Source organism: Cydia pomonella, chromosome 17 (genome assembly GCF_033807575.1).
Source record: "Cydia pomonella isolate Wapato2018A chromosome 17, ilCydPomo1, whole genome shotgun sequence".
Taxonomy (NCBI): Eukaryota; Metazoa; Arthropoda; class Insecta; order Lepidoptera; family Tortricidae; genus Cydia; species Cydia pomonella.
Window position 1 is genome coordinate 9,485,379 of NC_084719.1, and position 21,875 is coordinate 9,507,253.

The 21,875-nt window shown below is 35.2% G+C and overlaps 1 protein-coding gene across 2 annotated transcripts in view; it reads right to left on the bottom strand.

The window, feature by feature from the left end:
• LOC133526814 (uncharacterized) overlaps nt 1-21,875 on the bottom strand; it is a 110,344-nt gene that overhangs the window by 53,949 nt on the left and 34,520 nt on the right. Inside the window, exon 1 of one of the 2 annotated variants that reach the window (XM_061863609.1) lies at nt 15,484-16,504. The exons of the other annotated variant lie outside the window; for it this stretch is intronic. Coding sequence (XP_061719593.1) covers nt 15,484-15,869 — 386 coding nt within the window. The 5' untranslated portion in view covers nt 15,870-16,504. Of the gene's footprint in view, nt 1-15,483; nt 16,505-21,875 lie in introns of those variants that run through there. 2 annotated transcript variants of the gene reach the window in all.

Below are 21,875 nucleotides of genomic sequence, written 5' to 3' on the forward strand. Positions count from 1 at the left end.
ATGCAATTTTTACTGCATCGTAATCTCTAACGTTGCACGGCTCGAATGATGTCAAATTTACTGACACGTAACGTCTAATTTTTTTTTTATTGGCCCTCAAATGTTTACAACGTGTAAAAATTTAGTCTAATGTCAACTTTGATTTGCAATGAAAAAAAAAATTAAAGAGACAGCGTTCTTGAAACTGTTTAAAAAAAAACTGTGTTTTGTGTTCTTTCTAACGATGTACAATTATCTTAAAAAAACCTTTCATAAACTTCATTTTTTTCACGATTTAGTAACGAACGCAACGGTAAAGTTATCGAGATTCAAACATTGACACTGTTCCCTTTTGCTGCCAGCTTTGAAGTCCCCATTTTCTTTCAACACACAGGTTGATCTACAGGTTGTAAAGATTTGAAACTTATCTTTCGTAAATTTGGACGTCAAGGTCAACTTTCACAAATTTGAGCGTAAGCGATTAGGCATCATAAGATAAGAAAAAAATCATGAAAACAACACGTGCGAAGCAGGTAAAGACTGTTATCTCTCTCTTACACAGCCAGCTCAATTAAGTGCAGTTGTCTTTTTGTGTTGAACTGAAAGATGACCTTGAACTTGAAGTCCAAGTTTATGACAGGTTTCTTTTTGAGATAATTGGATATTGGCAGAAAGACCGTGATTTCATAATTCTGACTTCTTTCTAACACGATGTACAATAATCCCAAAACACCTTTCATGAACTTCTTCAGATTTTGGGAAATGAAGGCATCATGGAATTGACGACATGCAATAAAAAAAAAACATTTTTTTTGTAAGCTTTCAAGTTTTTTTTATTAAATCAAATCTTTTACACTACAAATCTTGCTCGAACTGACGACCTTCGTTGCGAATGCACGCGTAGCACCTGTTTCTTATTTCGACCGTAGTTGTTCGCATTCGGATTTCTCCTTTGATCACATCAAACGCCGCCAATATCCGCTGGGACAAATCTTCTGGTGATTCTACTTCCGTTGCGTAGACGAGTTCCTTTGCCCGTCCCCAGATGTGAAAGTCCAAGGGAGTTAGGTCCGGGGACCGTGGGGGCCATGGAATGGGGCCGTCTCTTCCAATCCATGAATTAGGGAAAGCATTGTCTAGGTGCTCCCTGACTGTTATCCTCCAGTGTGCGGGACAACCATCTTGTTGAAAAACGATACGCCTATCTTCATTGAAATGAGGTACATCAGCTAGTAATTCAGGTAGATCATGTTGTAAAAAATGAAGGTAGTTGTCTCCATTCAAATTATCGGGTAGGAAGTGTGGCCCAACCACTTGATCGCCAATAACTCCCGCCCATACATTGAAGCCGTATCTTCTCTGGAAACCTCTAGCTCTTTTCACGTGTGGATTTTCATTTATCGGCGACCAGTGGTGCAGGTTGTGTAAATTCAGTATCCCCTCTCGTGTAAATTTGGACTCGTCTGTCCAAAGAATGCTTCTTAAAAAGTCACGGTCCTCTAAATCCGTGTGCAGCAATAAACGACAAAACCGGACACGATTTCCAAAGTCGTTATCTTCAAGACCTGCAAAGAAAGAAAGACAAATAAGAATCTGACAAGGTTTGTGAAATGGAATGTGGGGTAATTAGGTACATACACGATAACGTAAAGGACACAGTGACGTTACGTTTCGAAGTCAATAACAGCAAAATAAACGCGAAAAGCTGAGGTTCAGTTCTCTAGTCAATTGGTATGGATTAAAAGTAATTCTAGCGTTTAATACCTTGGACTGGAGTGTAGTGAAATGCGTGCATGTTGTTTTGGCGAAGAACTTTCCACACCTTCCAGATTGAAATTTCCAGTTGTCCAGCTACATCTCTGATGCTCTTATTCGGGTCTTCTTCCATTATGGCTAAGATCCTTTCATCAACTGCAACATTGTGTCGAACCACAATTCCTCTCGGTTCATTTACGTTCAAATTACCAGTTTCCCTTAAGCGCCGGTAAGTGTTTTGAAACGTATTGCGGTTTGGTAAGCGTCTATTGGGGAATCGTTCCTGGTAGATTCTTTGCGCTGCTCGTGCTACACCATCAGCTTTACCGTACGCCATCAACATGTCCGCATACTCTTCATTCGTAAAGGCAGCCATTTTTGAACGATCAAAACTCAACAAAACAGAGATTAACAAAAACAACAGAAAACTAACAAAAAAACAACAGTACTAAGATCGCAAATGCTTCAACCACAAGAGACAGTCAAATCACGACTAATGTCTAATTGATACCACCACCACCCCCCAGGTTCATCTTTGCTGGGTTCTTGGGTTAAACGTCGAGTAAAAGAGAGAGACAACTGCACTTAATTGTGCTGTGTAAGAGAGAGATAGCAGTCTTTACCTGCTTCGCACGTGTTGTTTTCATGATTTTTTCCTTATCTTATCATGCCTAATCGCTTACGCTCAAATTTGTGAAAGTTGACCTTGAAGTCCAAATTTACGAAAGATAAGTTTCAAATCTTTACAACCTGTAGATCAACCTGTGTGTTGAAAGAAAATGGGGACTTCAAAGCTGTCAGCAAAAGGAAACAATGTCAATGTTTGAATCTCGATAACTTTACTGTTGCGTTCGTTACTAAATCGTGAAAAAAAATGAAGTTTATGAAAGGTTTTTTTAAGATAATTGTACATCGTTAGAAAGAACACAAAACACAGTTTTTTTTAAAACAGTTTCAAGACCGCTGTCTGTTTAATTTTTTTTTCATTGCAAATCAAAGTTGACTTTAGACTAAATTTTTACACGTTGTAAACATTTGAGGGCCAATAAAAAAAAAATTGACGTTTTTCTTGTAATTTATGAAAAATCTTCAGGGCCGATATGCTTAAACTTGATTAAAAAAATAAGTAAGTGATAAAGAGATGCAATTTTTACTGCATCGTAATCTCTAACGTTGCACGGCTCGAATAATATCAAATTTACTGAAAACTGTAAAACTGTGTAACAGTACTGAAAACTGTAAAACTGTGTAACAGTTTTCAGTAAATTTGATATTATTCGAGCCGTGCAACGTTAGAGATTACGATGCAGTAAAAATTGCATCTCTTTATCACTTACTTATTTTTTTAATCAAGTTTAAGCATATCGGCCCTGAAGATTTTTCATAAATTACAAGAAAAACGTCAAATTTTTTTTTATTGGCCCTCAAATGTTTACAACGTGTAAAAATTTAGTCTAAAGTCAACTTTGATTTGCAATGAAAAAAAAAATTAAACAGACAGCGGTCTTGAAACTGTTTTAAAAAAAACTGTGTTTTGTGTTCTTTCTAACGATGTACAATTATCTTAAAAAAACCTTTCATAAACTTCATTTTTTTTCACGATTTAGTAACGAACGCAACAGTAAAGTTATCGAGATTCAAACATTGACATTGTTTCCTTTTGCTGACAGCTTTGAAGTCCCCATTTTCTTTCAACACACAGGTTGATCTACAGGTTGTAAAGATTTGAAACTTATCTTTCGTAAATTTGGACTTCAAGGTCAACTTTCACAAATTTGAGCGTAAGCGATTAGGCATGATAAGATAAGGAAAAAATCATGAAAACAACACGTGCGAAGCAGGTAAAGACTGCTATCTCTCTCTTACACAGCACAATTAAGTGCAGTTGTCTCTCTCTTTTACTCGACGTTTAACCCAAGAACCCAGCAAAGATGAACCTGGGGGGTGGTGGTGGTATCAATTAGACATTAGTCGTGATTTGACTGTCTCTTGTGGTTGAAGCATTTGCGATCTTAGTACTGTTGTTTTTTTGTTAGTTTTCTGTTGTTTTTGTTAATCTCTGTTTTGTTGAGTTTTGATCGTTCAAAAATGGCTGCCTTTACGAATGAAGAGTATGCGGACATGTTGATGGCGTACGGTAAAGCTGATGGTGTAGCACGAGCAGCGCAAAGAATCTACCAGGAACGATTCCCCAATAGACGCTTACCAAACCGCAATACGTTTCAAAACACTTACCGGCGCTTAAGGGAAACTGGTAATTTGAACGTAAATGAACCGAGAGGAATTGTGGTTCGACACAATGTTGCAGTTGATGAAAGGATCTTAGCCATAATGGAAGAAGACCCGAATAAGAGCATCAGAGATGTAGCTGGACAACTGGAAATTTCAATCTGGAAGGTGTGGAAAGTTCTTCGCCAAAACAACATGCACGCATTTCACTACACTCCAGTCCAAGGTATTAAACGCTAGAATTACTTTTAATCCATACCAATTGACTAGAGAACTGAACCTCAGCTTTTCGCGTTTATTTTGCTGTTATTGACTTCGAAACGTAACGTCACTGTGTCCTTTACGTTATCGTGTATGTACCTAATTACCCCACATTCCATTTCACAAACCTTGTCAGATTCTTATTTGTCTTTCTTTCTTTGCAGGTCTTGAAGATAACGACTTTGGAAATCGTGTCCGGTTTTGTCGTTTATTGCTGCACACGGATTTAGAGGACCGTGACTTTTTAAGAAGCATTCTTTGGACAGACGAGTCCAAATTTACACGAGAGGGGATACTGAATTTACACAACCTGCACCACTGGTCGCCGATAAATGAAAATCCACACGTGAAAAGAGCTAGAGGTTTCCAGAGAAGATACGGCTTCAATGTATGGGCGGGAGTTATTGGCGATCAAGTGGTTGGGCCACACTTCCTACCCGATAATTTGAATGGAGACAACTACCTTCATTTTTTACAACATGATCTACCTGAATTACTAGCTGATGTACCTCATTTCAATGAAGATAGGCGTATCGTTTTTCAACAAGATGGTTGTCCCGCACACTGGAGGATAACAGTCAGGGAGCACCTAGACAATGCTTTCCCTAATTCATGGATTGGAAGAGACGGCCCCATTCCATGGCCCCCACGGTCCCCGGACCTAACTCCCTTGGACTTTCACATCTGGGGACGGGCAAAGGAACTCGTCTACGCAACGGAAGTAGAATCACCAGAAGATTTGTCCCAGCGGATATTGGCGGCGTTTGATGTGATCAAAGGAGAAATCCGAATGCGAACAACTACGGTCGAAATAAGAAACAGGTGCTACGCGTGCATTCGCAACGAAGGTCGTCAGTTCGAGCAAGATTTGTAGTGTAAAAGATTTGATTTAATAAAAAAAACTTGAAAGCTTACAAAAAAAATGTTTTTTTTTATTGCATGTCGTCAATTCCATGATGCCTTCATTTCCCAAAATCTGAAGAAGTTCATGAAAGGTGTTTTGGGATTATTGTACATCGTGTTAGAAAGAAGTCAGAATTATGAAATCACGGTCTTTCTGCCAATATCCAATTATCTCAAAAAGAAACCTGTCATAAACTTGGACTTCAAGTTCAAGGTCATCTTTCAGTTCAACACAAAAAGACAACTGCACTTAATTGAGCTGGCTGTGTAAGAGAGAGATAACAGTCTTTACCTGCTTCGCACGTGTTGTTTTCATGATTTTTTTCTTATCTTATGATGCCTAATCGCTTACGCTCAAATTTGTGAAAGTTGACCTTGATGTCCAAATTTACGAAAGATAAGTTTCAAATCTTTACAACCTGTAGATCAACCTGTGTGTTGAAAGAAAATGGGGACTTCAAAGCTGGCAGCAAAAGGGAACAGTGTCAATGTTTGAATCTCGATAACTTTACCGTTGCGTTCGTTACTAAATCGTGAAAAAAATGAAGTTTATGAAAGGTTTTTTTAAGATAATTGTACATCGTTAGAAAGAACACAAAACACAGTTTTTTTTTAAACAGTTTCAAGAACGCTGTCTCTTTAATTTTTTTTTTCATTGCAAATCAAAGTTGACATTAGACTAAATTTTTACACGTTGTAAACATTTGAGGGCCAATAAAAAAAAAATTAGACGTTACGTGTCAGTAAATTTGACATCATTCGAGCCGTGCAACGTTAGAGATTACGATGCAGTAAAAATTGCATCTCTTTATCACTTACTTATTTTTTTAATGAAGTTTAAGCATATCGGCCCTGACGATTTTTCATAAATTACAAGAAAAACGAAAAAAAATTATACGTGGGCCCAAGAATTTTTTAGAGGGCGTAAGGTGATAGAAAATAACCCCAGCAATCCCCCAATTTTTTTTGGCTAACGATGCACCAAACACCCTGTATAACGAAATCCAATGTGATGATATTCTCGGGTCGCAGCACCACAGTGCCTCCATGTATTAGTAACGGTCCAATGCCACTATGTAATGAAACAAAATTTCTGGGTTTCATACTTGACTCGAATCTTAACTGGAAGTGCCATGTCGATCTGCTTTGTAACAGGTTGAGTAGTTCTATCTTTGCATTAAAAAAATTACAACCTCTGATATCAAGGAAGTCACTTAAAGCCGTATATTTCTCGCACTTTCACTCCTTGATGTCATACGGTACACTGCTTTGGGGAAATTCCACAGATGCAAAGAGAGTATTAATTCTCCAAAAACGTGCGATCCGTTTACTAGCTGGAGTTAAACCAATGCACCATTGTAAGGAACTTTTTAAAAATAATGGTATAATGACGCATTATTCGTTATACATGTTTCAAGTTCTGATGTTCGTGAGAAAAAACTTCTCTATGTTCAAACGTGTCGAAGTCATGGGCAAACAAATCAGATCGACGGGAAGACTGCGAACAGTGCCGCGTCGCATGGCACTTTCATGTAAGAATCCGCGAGTAATAGGCCCAACTTATTACGAACGTCTACCCGCCGAATTAAGAACTGAAATATCTGACGAAGCATTTGAACGTCAATTGAGGAATTTTTTATTGGAAAACCCATTATATTCAGTGAATGAATACATGGAATTAAAATTATAATAACTGTTTAACATTATAGTTTATGTAAAATTGATTTAAGATGACATTTGTTCTAGAATATTATTATTACTGCTCTTAGTTTTAATGACGATCATTATGTGATATCTACTAAATATTTAGTTTGACATGTATTCCATTATTTCTTTTTAGTTTTCCTGTTTCTTTTGTTTCGTAGTTTTTAATTTGACGGTAATTTCGAATTTGTTTTTTTTTTTTTTTTTTTTGATAATTATTATTGACGTTTTATAATTATATGTTTGCATGCCAAATCATTGACGATCATAATGTAAATTCATATAGATTAACATAAGAATAATTTATACTGTAATTTATCATTATGAAAATAAATAAATCTAAAATCTAAATCTAAAATATTATAACGAAATTTAGATAAATGGATAGAAAATGAGCCATTTATTATAAAAAAGTGGAATTTAAAAAGACATATTGAGATTATAAAAAAATACAAGGCTCTTAAGTCTAAAATTTTTTTTTATTATACACAGTTGCTCAAAAAGTGCTACTTTACGTAGCTGTTTAGCGTGCGGAAAGTTGGATTTCGCGAACTAGTGCTTTTTACTTGTCTTATAATACATGCATAAAAAGTACTTGTTGTTTTTCTTATTTTTTCGCAACTGTATTAAAAAACGTCGTTCGATACACGTGCGGAAATGTCATTCTTCACTCGTCCCGAGTCTTATTATATCTCGGTACTCGTGAAGTAATGACATACTTTGCGCACTAGCATCGAAATGTACTATTTCTTTTTAACTTTTAAAATGTATATATAATTCCTTAGATTTAATTGAAAAATAAATTGTATGACAACTATATACACAAACGCAATATTTCAGGGTCAAAATAGCAATTTTCTTGATCTTCCATACATTTAGGACAGACTAATGTAATGTGACGTCACATTACATTATCATTTTGTTAGAAGCGTTTCAATCATCGAGTGCAAGCGTCAGACTTTAACTCTCATTTCTGACCTTTGTGTTGCTTAAATTCCATGAGTCCTATATAGATATTTGATCCCCAGGAAAATCAAGATCGATTGACATTATTTACAAAAAATTGTCAAGTAGCCAATTGTCCTCCGGGTTTAGAATTAACAAGTAAGTACCTATATAGCTTTGACTTATTCAAAGGCGGCAATTGTGTTGTTGTTATTGTCTAATCATTTTAGGTACCTATAATCGTGGACTCAGTACCTATAATCAAGTTGTGATGGCATGTTACTTGCTTCCTTTTTCCGTGTGATTCAAGGTAGGTACAGTCACCATCAGACATACCGGAGCGGCCAAGGTGCTCACAAATATCTGAACACGCCTCTATTGTCAAAGCGTGCGTGTACAGATATTTTTGAGAACTTCGGCCGCTCCGATATATCTACTGATATACCGATATACCGTCACATCGTTCACATCAACCTATTCCACGACGGTCGCTTCATGTCCTGTCAGCATAGTATTGTTACAGAACAGTATTTCATCGTGATGGCCGCCGATGCAGAGATAAAGTACAAACGTCGTCCTTACTGCCAAGTTAGGAAAGAGCCCAAAGCGAGAAAATAACCAGCAGCGTTTTCCCGTCAATATGCTCAGCAAATTGTAAGCAACGATTCTCGGAGTAAACTTTCCTAATATACCCGTAATCTGGATCTCAACAAGTGTGTCACACCATTTTTTCAACCAGGTTATTACCAGCGCGTTACTACTAGCCAAGTATTCAGATTGGTTACGCAAACGCAGGCGAATGGTTATCCGCGCCAGTGTAACGTGGCCGTGAAAGCCTTAACTACGACCAAACGGAAAGGACTCAAACCTTATGTGTCTAATTGAGATGAGAATGACCTCTTCTCTATATTACGAGACTTCAGACGCCGTCAAGATCCATTTTGAGTCCTACGTAAACAAAGACTTCGTCATCAATTTTGATTTGAGTAAGAGTGAAAATTGTTGCTATTGAAAAAGGCACTTTGTTTAGGTATGAATATCTAGTAGTACGAGTAGTAGTAGGTCTTAAAAATTGTTGCCAACATTTGAGTTTTCTGTTATGCCAAGTGCAACGTCGGCCTGCAGTTCCCATACAAGTTGCAGTCGGGTTGCAGTCCGTCTTTATCGGCCCTAATAGACTGACATATCGGCCCTAATAGGCTGACAGTCTAAAATGAGGACTCTACAGACTTTAGTGTTTATCAATCAGTTATTGTTCGTATGCATGGGAGAGGGCTTATACTGTTTCTCCTGGGCCTTTATGTCGCCCGTGTTATTGCGGTTATCTCTCAATCTCTCACAAACTGGGTGTCGCAACCTCTGTGATGAATCTACCATGGCGTACGCTTCGACCTACTTTGCATTACTGAAATAACTTCAAAGAATAATCGATTTATGCTATTTGGACGTAATAAATTACAATGACTTTCCGTTTGCTTCGTAAGGTTATTGTAATGGGGAATATTTTATTGTCGCCGATTTTCAGAAAATAGTGTACCCAATTATACCCCGAGTAGTTAAGTAATCGCTGTCAGTTTTGTAACGTCAATTAAGCATGAAATCATCATGGGAATTAAGTTTTTCCCTCTTTTTACTTTGTAATATCGATTGTAGTTTATGAAATGAACATTCAAACCAAGTTTTTATTAAAATTTAATGCTTTTATCGTCACAAAACTGACAGTGATTAAATTTTCTTAACAACTCACTCTAATTGGGTACACTATTTTCTGAAAACACCGTTACATCAAATCTAGGTCGTAGAAATAGGCATATTTTAATCAAGCGGAGAGAGGACGATCGCGCGCTACTTCTTTTGATTATTTTTAACCGACTATCTTATTTGTCAGACTTGGGAGTGAAAAAGAATTCCATACAAATGTTTAAAAGCTCCCAAATCATAAAACGCAAAAAAATCAGACGCGGAGGCACGGCTATAGATGGTTATAATATAATAGATACTTACATCAAATTGTGTAAAAAATCCAAAGAGGAAAATGGGGACTACGTTTGTATTGCGAAACCGTTCCTTTAACAAGTTTTTATTTTAAAAATATACCTACATACATACTTATAGTTGAAATCATTTAAGAAGTTTTTTGCTAAATTCTAATTTTACAAATAGAATTTTCGTACCTAAATATCCTAGGTCAGATAGTATTGTCTATATTTCCTGTTTATATTTAACAATATGAACAACATAGCTTATCAATATATTTATCTGGTTTATTATTTAACACCCGACAAGGAACATATTGGTTGAGATTTTGAGCACCTGTGTGATAATGATATCACTGATAAGATGATATGAGAAGTGTTTTCGAAAATGTTGCTATTTTCAATACCACAGAACACAGCAAAAATTGTAAGACTGAAATTGGCAATTGAATAAGTAATCTGTTTATACCCAAATACGGTGAAGTCAGTCAGGGTTATGTTATGATTTAGGCAGTCTATGTCTGTCTGTAAATTCCAAAGGAGGAAGAGGCCAAAAGGTTGTGGAGAGCTCTTTGGGAAAGGTCTATATAATAAATAAATTATTATTATTAATTTGTACTTTTTATTATACAACGTGTCCCAAAACTCAACGATAAGCCGGCACCAGAGGATGGAGCTGCATATGATTAGTCGAGAAAAAATAAGGAAAAAAATATATCTCAATTATTTTAGAAATTACAGAAAAAAAATGAAATTCATCGAAAATCGACATCCCTAATGGTATTTTTAACGACCATGTCACAAATATTCAAATATTACTGTTTTTTTTTTGTTTTTGGAAACTTAAGTAGCCCTGCTATCTAACACAGTTCTTAAAAATACCATAATCATGTAGTTTTTACACAAAAAATAATCAAAATTCATTTTGTCCCTACAATTTTGAAAGATTTTTTCTTACAGTTCACTTTCAATCATCATGGTGTAAAAAAATAGTATCGACACCACTATGGCAATTATTTTCAAAAGTTGACGCAACTAACCAAGATTCCAAAATGGTATAATACTTTAGGAAACCTAGTCACAAAAAAAAACAACGAATTTTTAAACAAGAATCGACATTATTTAATGTTGGCGGTAATCACTTTTACTGTACCCAAAAAAGGATTTTTGTTGTTGAAAAATGTTGAATAAATGCAAAGAAATGGTACAATTTTTTTTCCTTTTTTTTAAATTCATTTACTACATTATTAATACTACAGTAAATGTTCAAATTGCCTGCCACCGGCATTAATACAGACATGACATCGCCTTAGAAATGATCGTTTTATCCGTCGTGCATATCTTCTACCATTGATATGATCCGCAGCTTGTGTGATTTTTTGGCGAAGCTCGTCCAATGTTGCTATGGGTTTTGAGTAGATTTTGTCTTTAAGACAGCCCCAGTAGAAGAAGTCCAGGGGGTTCAGGTCGGGCGAACGGGGTGGCCACAAGATAGGACCAAGTCGCCCGATCCAACGCCCTGGTTACTCTTGGTTTAAGTATTCTCGCACTGCACGGGCATAGTGAGCTGGGCAACCATCATTTTGAAACCACATGTTTTGTAAATCACGTAAAGGCACGTCTTCTAATAATTCAGGCAAGTCGTTTTGTAAAAAGGTCAAATAGCCATCACCATTAAGGTTTCCTTGTAACTCAAAGGGTCCAATTACATTTCCATTTAAGATGCCCGTCCATAAGTTAACCTTGAATTGATACTGAGATTTGTCTTCTCTCATCAAGTGCGGATTTTCATTGCTCCAACTATGTAAGTTGTGTAGATTTGAATAGGTAGCCATCTTTCTTGCAGGTTGATTCATCCGACCATAGAACTTTGTCTAAGAATTGGGGATCTTCCCTGTGCTTTTGCAGCATCGCACGGCAAAATGCGACCCGATGTGGATAGTCCCGCGGTAGTAACGTCTGCACACGCCTGTAGTGATATGGGTGAAGTCTGTGACGTTTTAGAATTCGATGTGCAGAACTTTTTGGTATTCCCGTAGCTAGTTCTATGGCACGTACCAAGGTAGTTGAATCGTTTTCTATTTCATTGAGAACTTCTTCATCGCGTTCCAATCTAGGTCTTCCAGTGTGTCTCCTGTCAAATGGTAAACGACCTTCCGCAAAGGCTTGATGTCCATTAATAAACACTCGATAATCCGGATGTCTTTGAACATTTGGGTACCTTTCTCGATACAATCTGCTAGCAGCGTTAGCATTGCATCGGCATTCTCCATAAATGAGATGCATATTAGCGTATTCCAACGGTGTGTACGGTAGCGGCATGATAAACGCTAAACAATCCAGAATACGGAAAAAGTCCAATACACAAAACACAATCACAGTCCAAAATAATGCCAGGTCAGTACAGTTTGCAGATCACCAGTCCAAAAGTTGTTAGTATGAGAGCCACATCAATTAATACGGAACGGTGCACAGCGAATAAAGGATCAGAGTGTACTGACTTGAAAATTGTATTAACTACCCACATTTTCCATTGAAATTTTAAAACTTGCAACAACAACCCTTTTCAAAAGTGATTAATATCAACATTTAAAAATGTCGGTTCTTGTTTAAAAATTCGTTGTTTTTTGTTGTGACTAGGTTTCCCAAAGTATTATACCATTTTGGAATCTTGGTTAGTTGCGTCAACTTTTGAAAATAATTGCCATAGTGGTGTCGATACTATTTTTTTACACCATGATGATTGAAAGTGGACTGTAAGAAACAATCTTTCAAAATTGTAGGGACAAAATGAATTTTGATTATTTTTTGTGTAAAAACTACATGTATTTTGGTATTTTTAAGAACTGTGTTAGATAGCAGGGCTACTGAAGTTTCCAAAAACAAAATAAAAAACAGTAATATTTGAATATTTGTACACATGGTCGTTAAAAATACCATTAGGGATGTCGATTTTCAATGAATTTCATTTTTTTTCTGTAATTTCTAAAATAATTGAGATATATTTTTTTCCTTATTTTTTCTCGACTAATCATAAGCAGCTCCATCCTCTGGTGCCGGCTTATCGTTGAGTTTTGGGACACGTTGTATACGTAAAGCACAAGTATTCAATCGTAATGTAATCGTAATTCACTTCACACCCACAGCAATAATTAGGCAGATAATGGGAATAGGTATAAAGACGTGAGTCTATGACGTGAGTCATGGGTATGAAAGTGGCCAACTTAGCACCCTTAAGTAATTACAAAATGTTGTATCCTCGAAAAGCCCACGGTTCTAGTAGTACTAAATTTTTCAATGTAATTTAAACCATTTTAAACTGGAAAGTTGTTTTGTTTCACCCAATTTTAAAGCAGAATAAATTCAATCATATTTCCTTCACTATTTATCTAGCAATTATTAATATTTAACTAGAAATTTTTTTGTATGTTGGGCCTTAGGAGGATACAGTAATGATAAGAAATGTAAACTATATAATAGGTCTACCATTGAACCGAGGTTAGTATTGGTAAGCAGTTATTATGGTCATCTACAGACTGGTAGAAGGCTTGGCTGCATGAAGCTGATTTGTATTATGTTAAGTAAAAGGTTTTGGTCCCTAAACTCAGCTATCTTCTACTTAAAAGTCACCACCACACCTTTACCAACCGCATGGGAAAGTGGTAGACATATAAAATATGGATTTCCATGATAACTACACCATAGAATATGTAATAGTACTTACTAGCATACAGAAAGGAAACTTCTTAGAAAACCGAAATTTGACAGTGATTCAGGGACAAATTATGCTGTCCCTTTTTTTTAATGTATGGCATTCAGCTATTTAGGGTTGTCAAAATTTAAGTGATTATCTTATCAGTGGTTGTGTATGCAAAAGTTCTGCCAACCCTAATAATTGCTTGTAGCAATGCTGAACCAAACGGAGCCGATAATGCCCGAATGATACAGTTTCACCCCCACTGCCTACACATTCAAACCTTCTACAAAAAGTTTTGATTTTTGATAAATTCTTTAGAAGTCATATGTTAGACAGTTGTCAGATCAATGACAAGATAAAGTAGTGTGAATAATTAAAATAGGGTCCCTCTTAGTTAACTTTGCACTAACTTGAGCAGAACCAAGTGAGGGGGGTCTCATTAACATCATATTTTCATAGAAATTCGTCATTAATGATGACAGGGCCACACTTTATTATAGCAAATGCCATGAAGGGATAGCTTGGTCCGAATCTACCCCTATGTTTAAAATTGTCAGCTTAAAATCCCTATTCAGACTCAGAACAGACTGTTGTGTCACAAAATATATATAAGACTGCTTTTGCAAGTCATGTTACATACATTTTAGTTGTATACATTAAAGAGAAATGAAGATGAGTCACTCTGTTTGAAAGTCCTTTATAAAATGACCCATTTTCATAAAACATATGAGGTAATAAATGTCCAAGACCTCTCCAATATTTATTGTTTTATTCAGACTCCTAATAGGCATTATTATGTTCACATATGATTACTAAGTGTCAAGGCCCCTAAAAGTATAAAAGGTCTTGACAATTATAAAATATTGTATAACCATAATATATGTCCATAGGTAAGTGTATTATCAATGTTGAGCCTGCTACCTACAAGTGTGGGTGGCAAAGTAAACAAACAACTAAGGGGGAAAACAGGTATTATACACCTTCTGACTTTTCATGGCCAATGTTAGAATTTCATTATCAATATTATTTCATGCAGTAATCATTGTAATGTATTTTGTATTGTTGAAAGGTAAACAATGATTCAGAACAAATAATATTAAAGTGATGCATCAAATGAAATGATAATTACCTACAGAAAATTCTTACTTCTGGAATAGTTTTAGGGATGTATGAGTAAGATGTTTCATCAATAATGTAATAATGGCACCAGCCACACCTTTTAACTTGGAGGATTTTACAACTGGAGATGCCTTGTCTGTAACTTTCTGTATAAAACAGTCTCTTGCCGATTTTTGCGGGGAAGGGGCATGTCAAACATATTTGTTGTTACCCACAAATAGCCATCTCAGATAAACATCAGTCCATACAATACATATGACCATTGGCAGAGGTTTTCAATAGAGGGGTAAGCTCTTAAAGGCTACTCCAGTTGTTAAATCCTCCAAGCCTTGAATAATAAACCATTTTTCCTTCGCATACAAAAATAATTGAATCACAAGCTGATGAGCAAGGAGGAAATTTCTCAATGTTAGCCACATGGCCAAATGTCATTTATACTTTTTGTGGATAGCTATTAATTGAGGGCCTGCTTCTCTGTATGTGGGTCCGTTCTTTATTGAGTTAAGTTGGCAAGAGTAGTGCTGAAAACCCATCACACAAAAGAGCTGCAAATTATGACTTTTAGTAGCTGAAATACTGCCCATGAAAACATATAATCCAGACCCAAACTGTGTGCCATAGACGGGAAGGAGGGGCACCATGAGGCAATCCTCCTCACAATACTCCTAAGGGTGGAATAGCTTAGACTAGCTAGGTAAAACTTGCAAGTGTGCCATGGACTTAAAAAGATTGGGAGCCCCTGCTACTAATCATAATTTTTGCCAATATTGCCTGCATTAGCACAAGCTAAACTTTTACATTTACATATAAAATAAAGGAAGTTATTACAAGAAATCTTAGCTTTGGTAAATCTTTCATTAGTATATATATGGTTCTAAAAATGTCCATGAGATGTATTATGCATTTAAATCTTACCATGTTTTTCTAACGGTCAGAAGATTTTTACTGGGCCTCTTCCCGCTTGCATCAGTAATAACTGAGAACCTGTCGCTCAGACTCCTCTTGACCTCAGGCAACCGGAGCAGCCTGTCCCCCGACGACAGACGCAGGGACTTCCCAGTCACCAGCGACTGAGACTTTTTTGGCTTCAATTCCACATCCTCAACAGTCTCACTCACTTCTAGATTTGTCTGCACTTGTAATGACACCTTTTTAGCTTGCGACCTCCTTTTAGATAACCTCAACCCAGCATTTTCATTGCATTCGGTAATTTCTCTACTCTTATTGTAACCATGTTCACATCCATTCCCAAAACCTTGAACGAAACACAGCATAATTTCGTCAGGATATGACTCCTTCATTTAGAAGGTCATCCGACACGTAGCTCGATTAAGGTCACTCTCGAGAGATTCGATTAGTTTTCATCTCAGATGAAGAAAGCGAGTCGATCAACATTATTTTCACTAAATTGATGAGACTATCAAAAGTACGTTAGGCACTCAGTAGTAAACAATATAACGTCACTGTTTGTAAAACGAAACAATCACACCGTTAGATTTATTAATACTGCCAAATACAGTCACTTTTTCGGAATTTACACTAAATTTTGCGCATAAACGATGTTCTGTTTATGTGATTAAACCAAAAATTAAAAACTTCAAAAAGTAAAATGACATCTCTGTCAATAGTGTCAATTACGAGCCCGGCCAATTGCGTTCGGAAACACGTACGCGGTGTGTAACAGCTGTTAAGCAACTGAAACGCCAAGCGCAGCGCCTTACTGGCTCACGGTTGCCTTGCGTTCTCGCGTCTCACCGCTTCGCTGACTTGCCGCCCCGTGTGTGGGCTTGACTGACCAACTGACGCGGCTACCACACGTGTAGGCCCGCATACTTGCTTACTAGTTGACCCAATAATTATGTAGTGCAATTTTACACAATATATGTACATATGGAATGGAGTAATTACACATGAAGCTACAAAGAAAACTTCTTGACAGAGTAATAACAAATATACTATTGTGCTTCTTATTGCATGGTTACCCTAAACTATTACTACTACAGCAATCGGGATACTTCCAGGTACTCTGACCTAACCAGTTCATTACGATGCTTCCTCTTTGACAGCCTCAACCCAAGTGAACGAGCCTGTCCAACATTTACCGTGTCCCCACCACCTGCTAAAACTACCGTGTTTTGACATAATGTTAAATCGTGTTCAGTATAATGTTATTTTTCCAACTACCCCTGTATTAATCGGGGTAACATAATAATGTTGTCACGGTATAATTATTATTTAACTGCTATCTTAAATGTAAACATAAATAAATCATGACATTCGGCCATCCAACTTCGTGCATGACTCCGGCGCACGAACCTTCTCACTAAAAGCTAGATCGATTTAAATCTTACACCAACCGTGAAAAATTATTTAAAGCGTCAAAACAGTTTCTAATGAAGTAAATTGAAACTTAACTTATCACAATTGATATATTTACATAATCAGGAAATGTGTTAAATAAAATTATAATGAGATACATGAAAATAATATCATGACATTCGGTCTTTTGTTTCCCCTTGTTCATATAACTTACTACTATGCCGTGACATTAGCATTTTGCTACGTTAATGAAAAATCTTAATACCTGTTGTTAATTTCGTATAACTAAAAAAAAAAAAACAGACAAAGCTCAGTTTTTATTATGTATAAAGTTTGTTTTGTTTTCTCAAAAAACCAAACATTACTTCTGTCCGTTAAAACTTGTCTTTGATTTAATTCAATACCCGTTGTTTTACAGGCAAAAGTGGTTCGACTTCAGCACTATCTGTTTCAGTTCTACATTTAACAATCAAACCTTTCTTGACCCAATATTGTATTATACTACATTGCGTTAATGTAGACTTCATCTTACTCCATTCATGTATTAATCGTTACGTAACGTAGCAACAGGTTAGAGATAATATTTAACCCCTAAATGGCTTTAACTCTGAAGTCGACGTGACAATCTTTATAGTCATTAGTCCTGTGTTCAGCTCAAAACTATTAAGTTCAGTTGAAATTTTACACATTTACAATATTATGTCTCTGGATCCATATCTGCACGTGAAGTGTCTAAAGGTATAATTGGATTGTTATAGGTAACAATACCTATAACAATGTTCAAGTTTTTGTACTTTTTTATTTAAAAGGTTGCTCTGACTGTTAATAATACTACTCATTTCATAATGGGTGTTCGTATGACAATAACACACGACAATTTCTTTATTCAAATGCCACCTTGAATAACATCGCTTTCAGAGGCTATTATACAACTCTGCTAGGGGTGATACTAAAGTGTCCTTGAGGTAATTAAATTTTGTGTCTTGAAATTTCAAAGGATGCCAAACATTTTGCAAAAGTTTCAGTTTCAATAATTGGTTGTATTTATACATTAACATAAGATTCCCGTATACTGCTTTTAAGGTGACTAAAGCACTGCTAGATACGCCTTTGACATCAATGTAAAATGACAAGTGTCAATACTAAAAACTCAAGTTCATTTAATTTAAACAATGATTGAAACTACCAAATCAAATTATTGTCATATCCAATAAAATCCATTTTTTTCTTTATATATATATTTTTTTCTAGGACTACATCTATGCCATAATATATTGTTCATGTCATTGATCGAAGTTCACATTTTTATTAATATTATCTTGCCTTAAACCTCTACGAGCTTTTTTTTTCTTCCAATATCTTGTATTACTTTTGTAAACAATATAAATTATGATAATTAGCAAACCATAACAGATATATCTTTACTAAAAGGACAATAACCCCAAATGTGCCTCATGGCATTAAGTCCGCCTTTTAATAAATAAGGTTTTCTTTTGTGCAATAAAGATTAAATAAATAACTGTTCTGTCAAACCTATATCTATAGCTTATTTGGGCGTTACTTGTTATTATCGTCAGGTAAATACTATATTAACTAACTATCCTCATTAAGCTTATTACATACAATTTATTGCGTATTTACCTTGTAACGCTACTAATAACTCTACAGATACGTCAAATCTCTATCGTCTATGCACTCTTTTCTCACACATCTCTTTTTCATTCGTTTTTTTTTATAAATTATACATCGTTTTTTACTACTTCCACTTTTGAATTTCAGGAACTACGTAGCAGTTTAAAACGTTTTCTGGATATCTGTATCATATTTTTATACTTTCAACTTGCGAAATATGACCATGTACATTTGCGTTCAACTCAATTATCTTATCTGTCCCGTCGTAATTATCTAACTTTAACATCGCTACTAACTGATGCTGTTACAACGCATACTCCCATAGGTACTACAAGTACAAATTATATTGAATCGTTCGAACTGAACACCGCGTTTGCTAAGTTTCAAACGTTAGTTATGTAAATATAACTTCCAACCAATTCTAGATAATCACCATTCAATCTGCAAACAAAAGATTCGTCTCTCTATTGATCTTTCTGAATAATTGTTCCTTTATCTTCCCTGTTTCCCTACGTAATCTATATTTAGGGCAATTATCATCATCTACACTCAAGTGCCTACTTTTTTTCACTTGTTAGCATTTGTCACAAATCCCATGGATACAACAAATCGTTTGCAATATGTCCGATCTGTTGTTTACTTTACAATCTCGACTACTCAAAATCTGTTTACCTGAGATACTCTTGTACTGTCTGAAGTCTACTCTATACTATATTTGTTCTATATTTAAGTCGTACAGTAAAACATATTTATTATACTATAACATTTGGTATTTTGGTAATCTCCATAGGTAGGTATACATATGCTTATATAGGCACTATCCTGTTACTGTTTATTTGTTAGCACTTATCACTTCAACATTATGCGTCCATCTGCATTCATTGGTTTTATTAATAATAATTAGTTTTATTTAACGAAATATCTCGTTTAATCCATGATAATTACCTCTGATCTCTTATTTAATGCATTTCTATACATTTAACACCTTTTTATTCGAATAATAATTAAAGTTACTTCAAAATTATGATAGTTAGAACTTTGTGTGCATAAAATATACTCATACAACAATGTCTCTATTGTCTAATGTCTGTACAATATCTCAAAATGCAATATGAATATCGTCTAATCTATCGAAACATGAAAATAATTAACAATTATTTAAAATTTCACATATATATATAAAGATATTTCTTCTAATACTGATCATCAACAACATCGAGTTAATTATCCCAAAAATTTAATCAATTTCACGAACTCGCTGTCACAAGAGTTTGCAACTCAAAAATTCAGTCAAAAACACTAAACATCCATAGCCAATATAAGATGTCAAATGTTATCACAATTTCATTTTACTATTTTTAATACTATCATATTTAGCTTGTTGGATACTAAAAAGGAGCTACAACTCTAACACATGTATCTTTCCTCAAGACTGCGTATAAGTAGTCATTTAGTCAACTATGTTGTTCTGAGTGGATTAAATTGAACAAAAGTTTATTTTTACATCGATAAAGCGACGTGTATACTATAATATTTACAAAAGCTCAACTAAACATGGATAGGTTTATTAGCATCCACTTCATTTGATAAACTCCTGATCATCAGCTAACTCGAATCAGTCAATCGTGTCATGTCTTTTAAGTATTTGATAGGATACAATCATCTTTCTATACTCCTATTTTGTTCCATATTCCTCTCGATATCAATTATAAAGAAACAGCTGTATGTTATAACATACCCAATCTCTCTGCTCTATTGTTTTTGTCTTTTTTCAATAATTTTAATAATTCCTTTCTTTTACTACGTTCAACACTTATTTATTAGTTATCCTATTGTTCGAACATATGCGGTAAATTTTTTCAGGCATCATATTTTCAAATCTTCTATTATACCTCTATCTTGTCGCCTCTCTTTTTTTTTTAACTGTTTGGGTCATTATTTACGCTTCTGTTTCTCATTTCACTATCGACTCACAAGAGATCACGAATTGTTCTACTATAAGTAAGCTAACAAACTACAGCAAACTTTTGCAATACAGTTTCGTGTCTTAATTATTGGTTGCATTAAGAAAACCCAGAATTCATTTATGAAAATACTACTAGCTTGTAGTTAATTTCATGTTCAAACTGGGTAACTTGATACTTTAGTCTGTAATGACATCACCTGTACACAGTTTGTCAATAAAATATTTCTATTCTATTTTAACTATGCATTTTGTCCACCTCTCAAAAAGATTACTCACACTGCTCTGGTCTATCCATTATAAGTCTCTTTATCCCGTCAAATGACAATTAATTTCTGTTATATTTATCAATCTCGTATAAACTTTCAATATCTTTTTCTCTAGTATACCGGCTTCTGGTTACCTACCTAAGTACCTCGATACTTTTCAATTTCCTACTTAAAGGCAAATCTCTTTACTCGAAAGAAAGAAAGAAAACCTCGATCTGTGTTAGAACTCAGTCACTTTACGTACTTGCTACTGTATCATTACTCACGACGGTTTAAATTTCTGCAGTTCAGTTTTGGATCACTATATCAAACTCAAGAGCCTTAATCAATGCTCAAGCATTAAACGCATTCATGTTCAATTACGTTCTTCATCTGGCTCAACACCCGAAATTCAAACAACTGTTTTTTCCTAGAAAAAGAGAAAAACTTCCCCAAATTCTAACAATTTTTTTTGTAAAAAATATTAATTGTAACACACATTTCAATCGAACAATAGTCACAGACATACAGTATCTGTTCTCTATGTACAACTTTTCTCTCTTTTCATTTTAGCATCTATTAATAGTATTAACCATTTCAATCGGACAATGCTCACACACATACAATATGTTTTCTATGTATAACTTATCTCTCTTTTCATTTTACCATCTATCATTAGGTAGATGTAAACCATTAGGTTTTGTTATACTTTTTTTTTTTACTTCATTTCATAAAATAAAATATTTGATACTCTGTATTATAGAATTTAACGGAGATCAAACTTAATTTCGATCTAACTTGTAATCAAGACGCTGTCTTACATTTTACCCACTTATACTTTATATTCTCTTCTCACAAGGCCACTGTAAATTCTATATCTTAAAAAAATCGCGTAAGTATATCTCCACACACGACAGTCGTTAAACTGCCAGCGTCGATAAAAATCTATAATTCTTATCTTCATAAGAGTGTAATTTCACTAATTCATCCTTCGTTTGATTCATCTCTCCAAAATTTGAGGCGTATGCTCAGGGTTATTTTAATTTCAACCATATATAAAATAAAAAAATATATGAACCATTTCAAGAGAACGAACGTTCGCTACAAACGTTCCGTTTTTTTCATATTTCACTTACAGCTCTCAC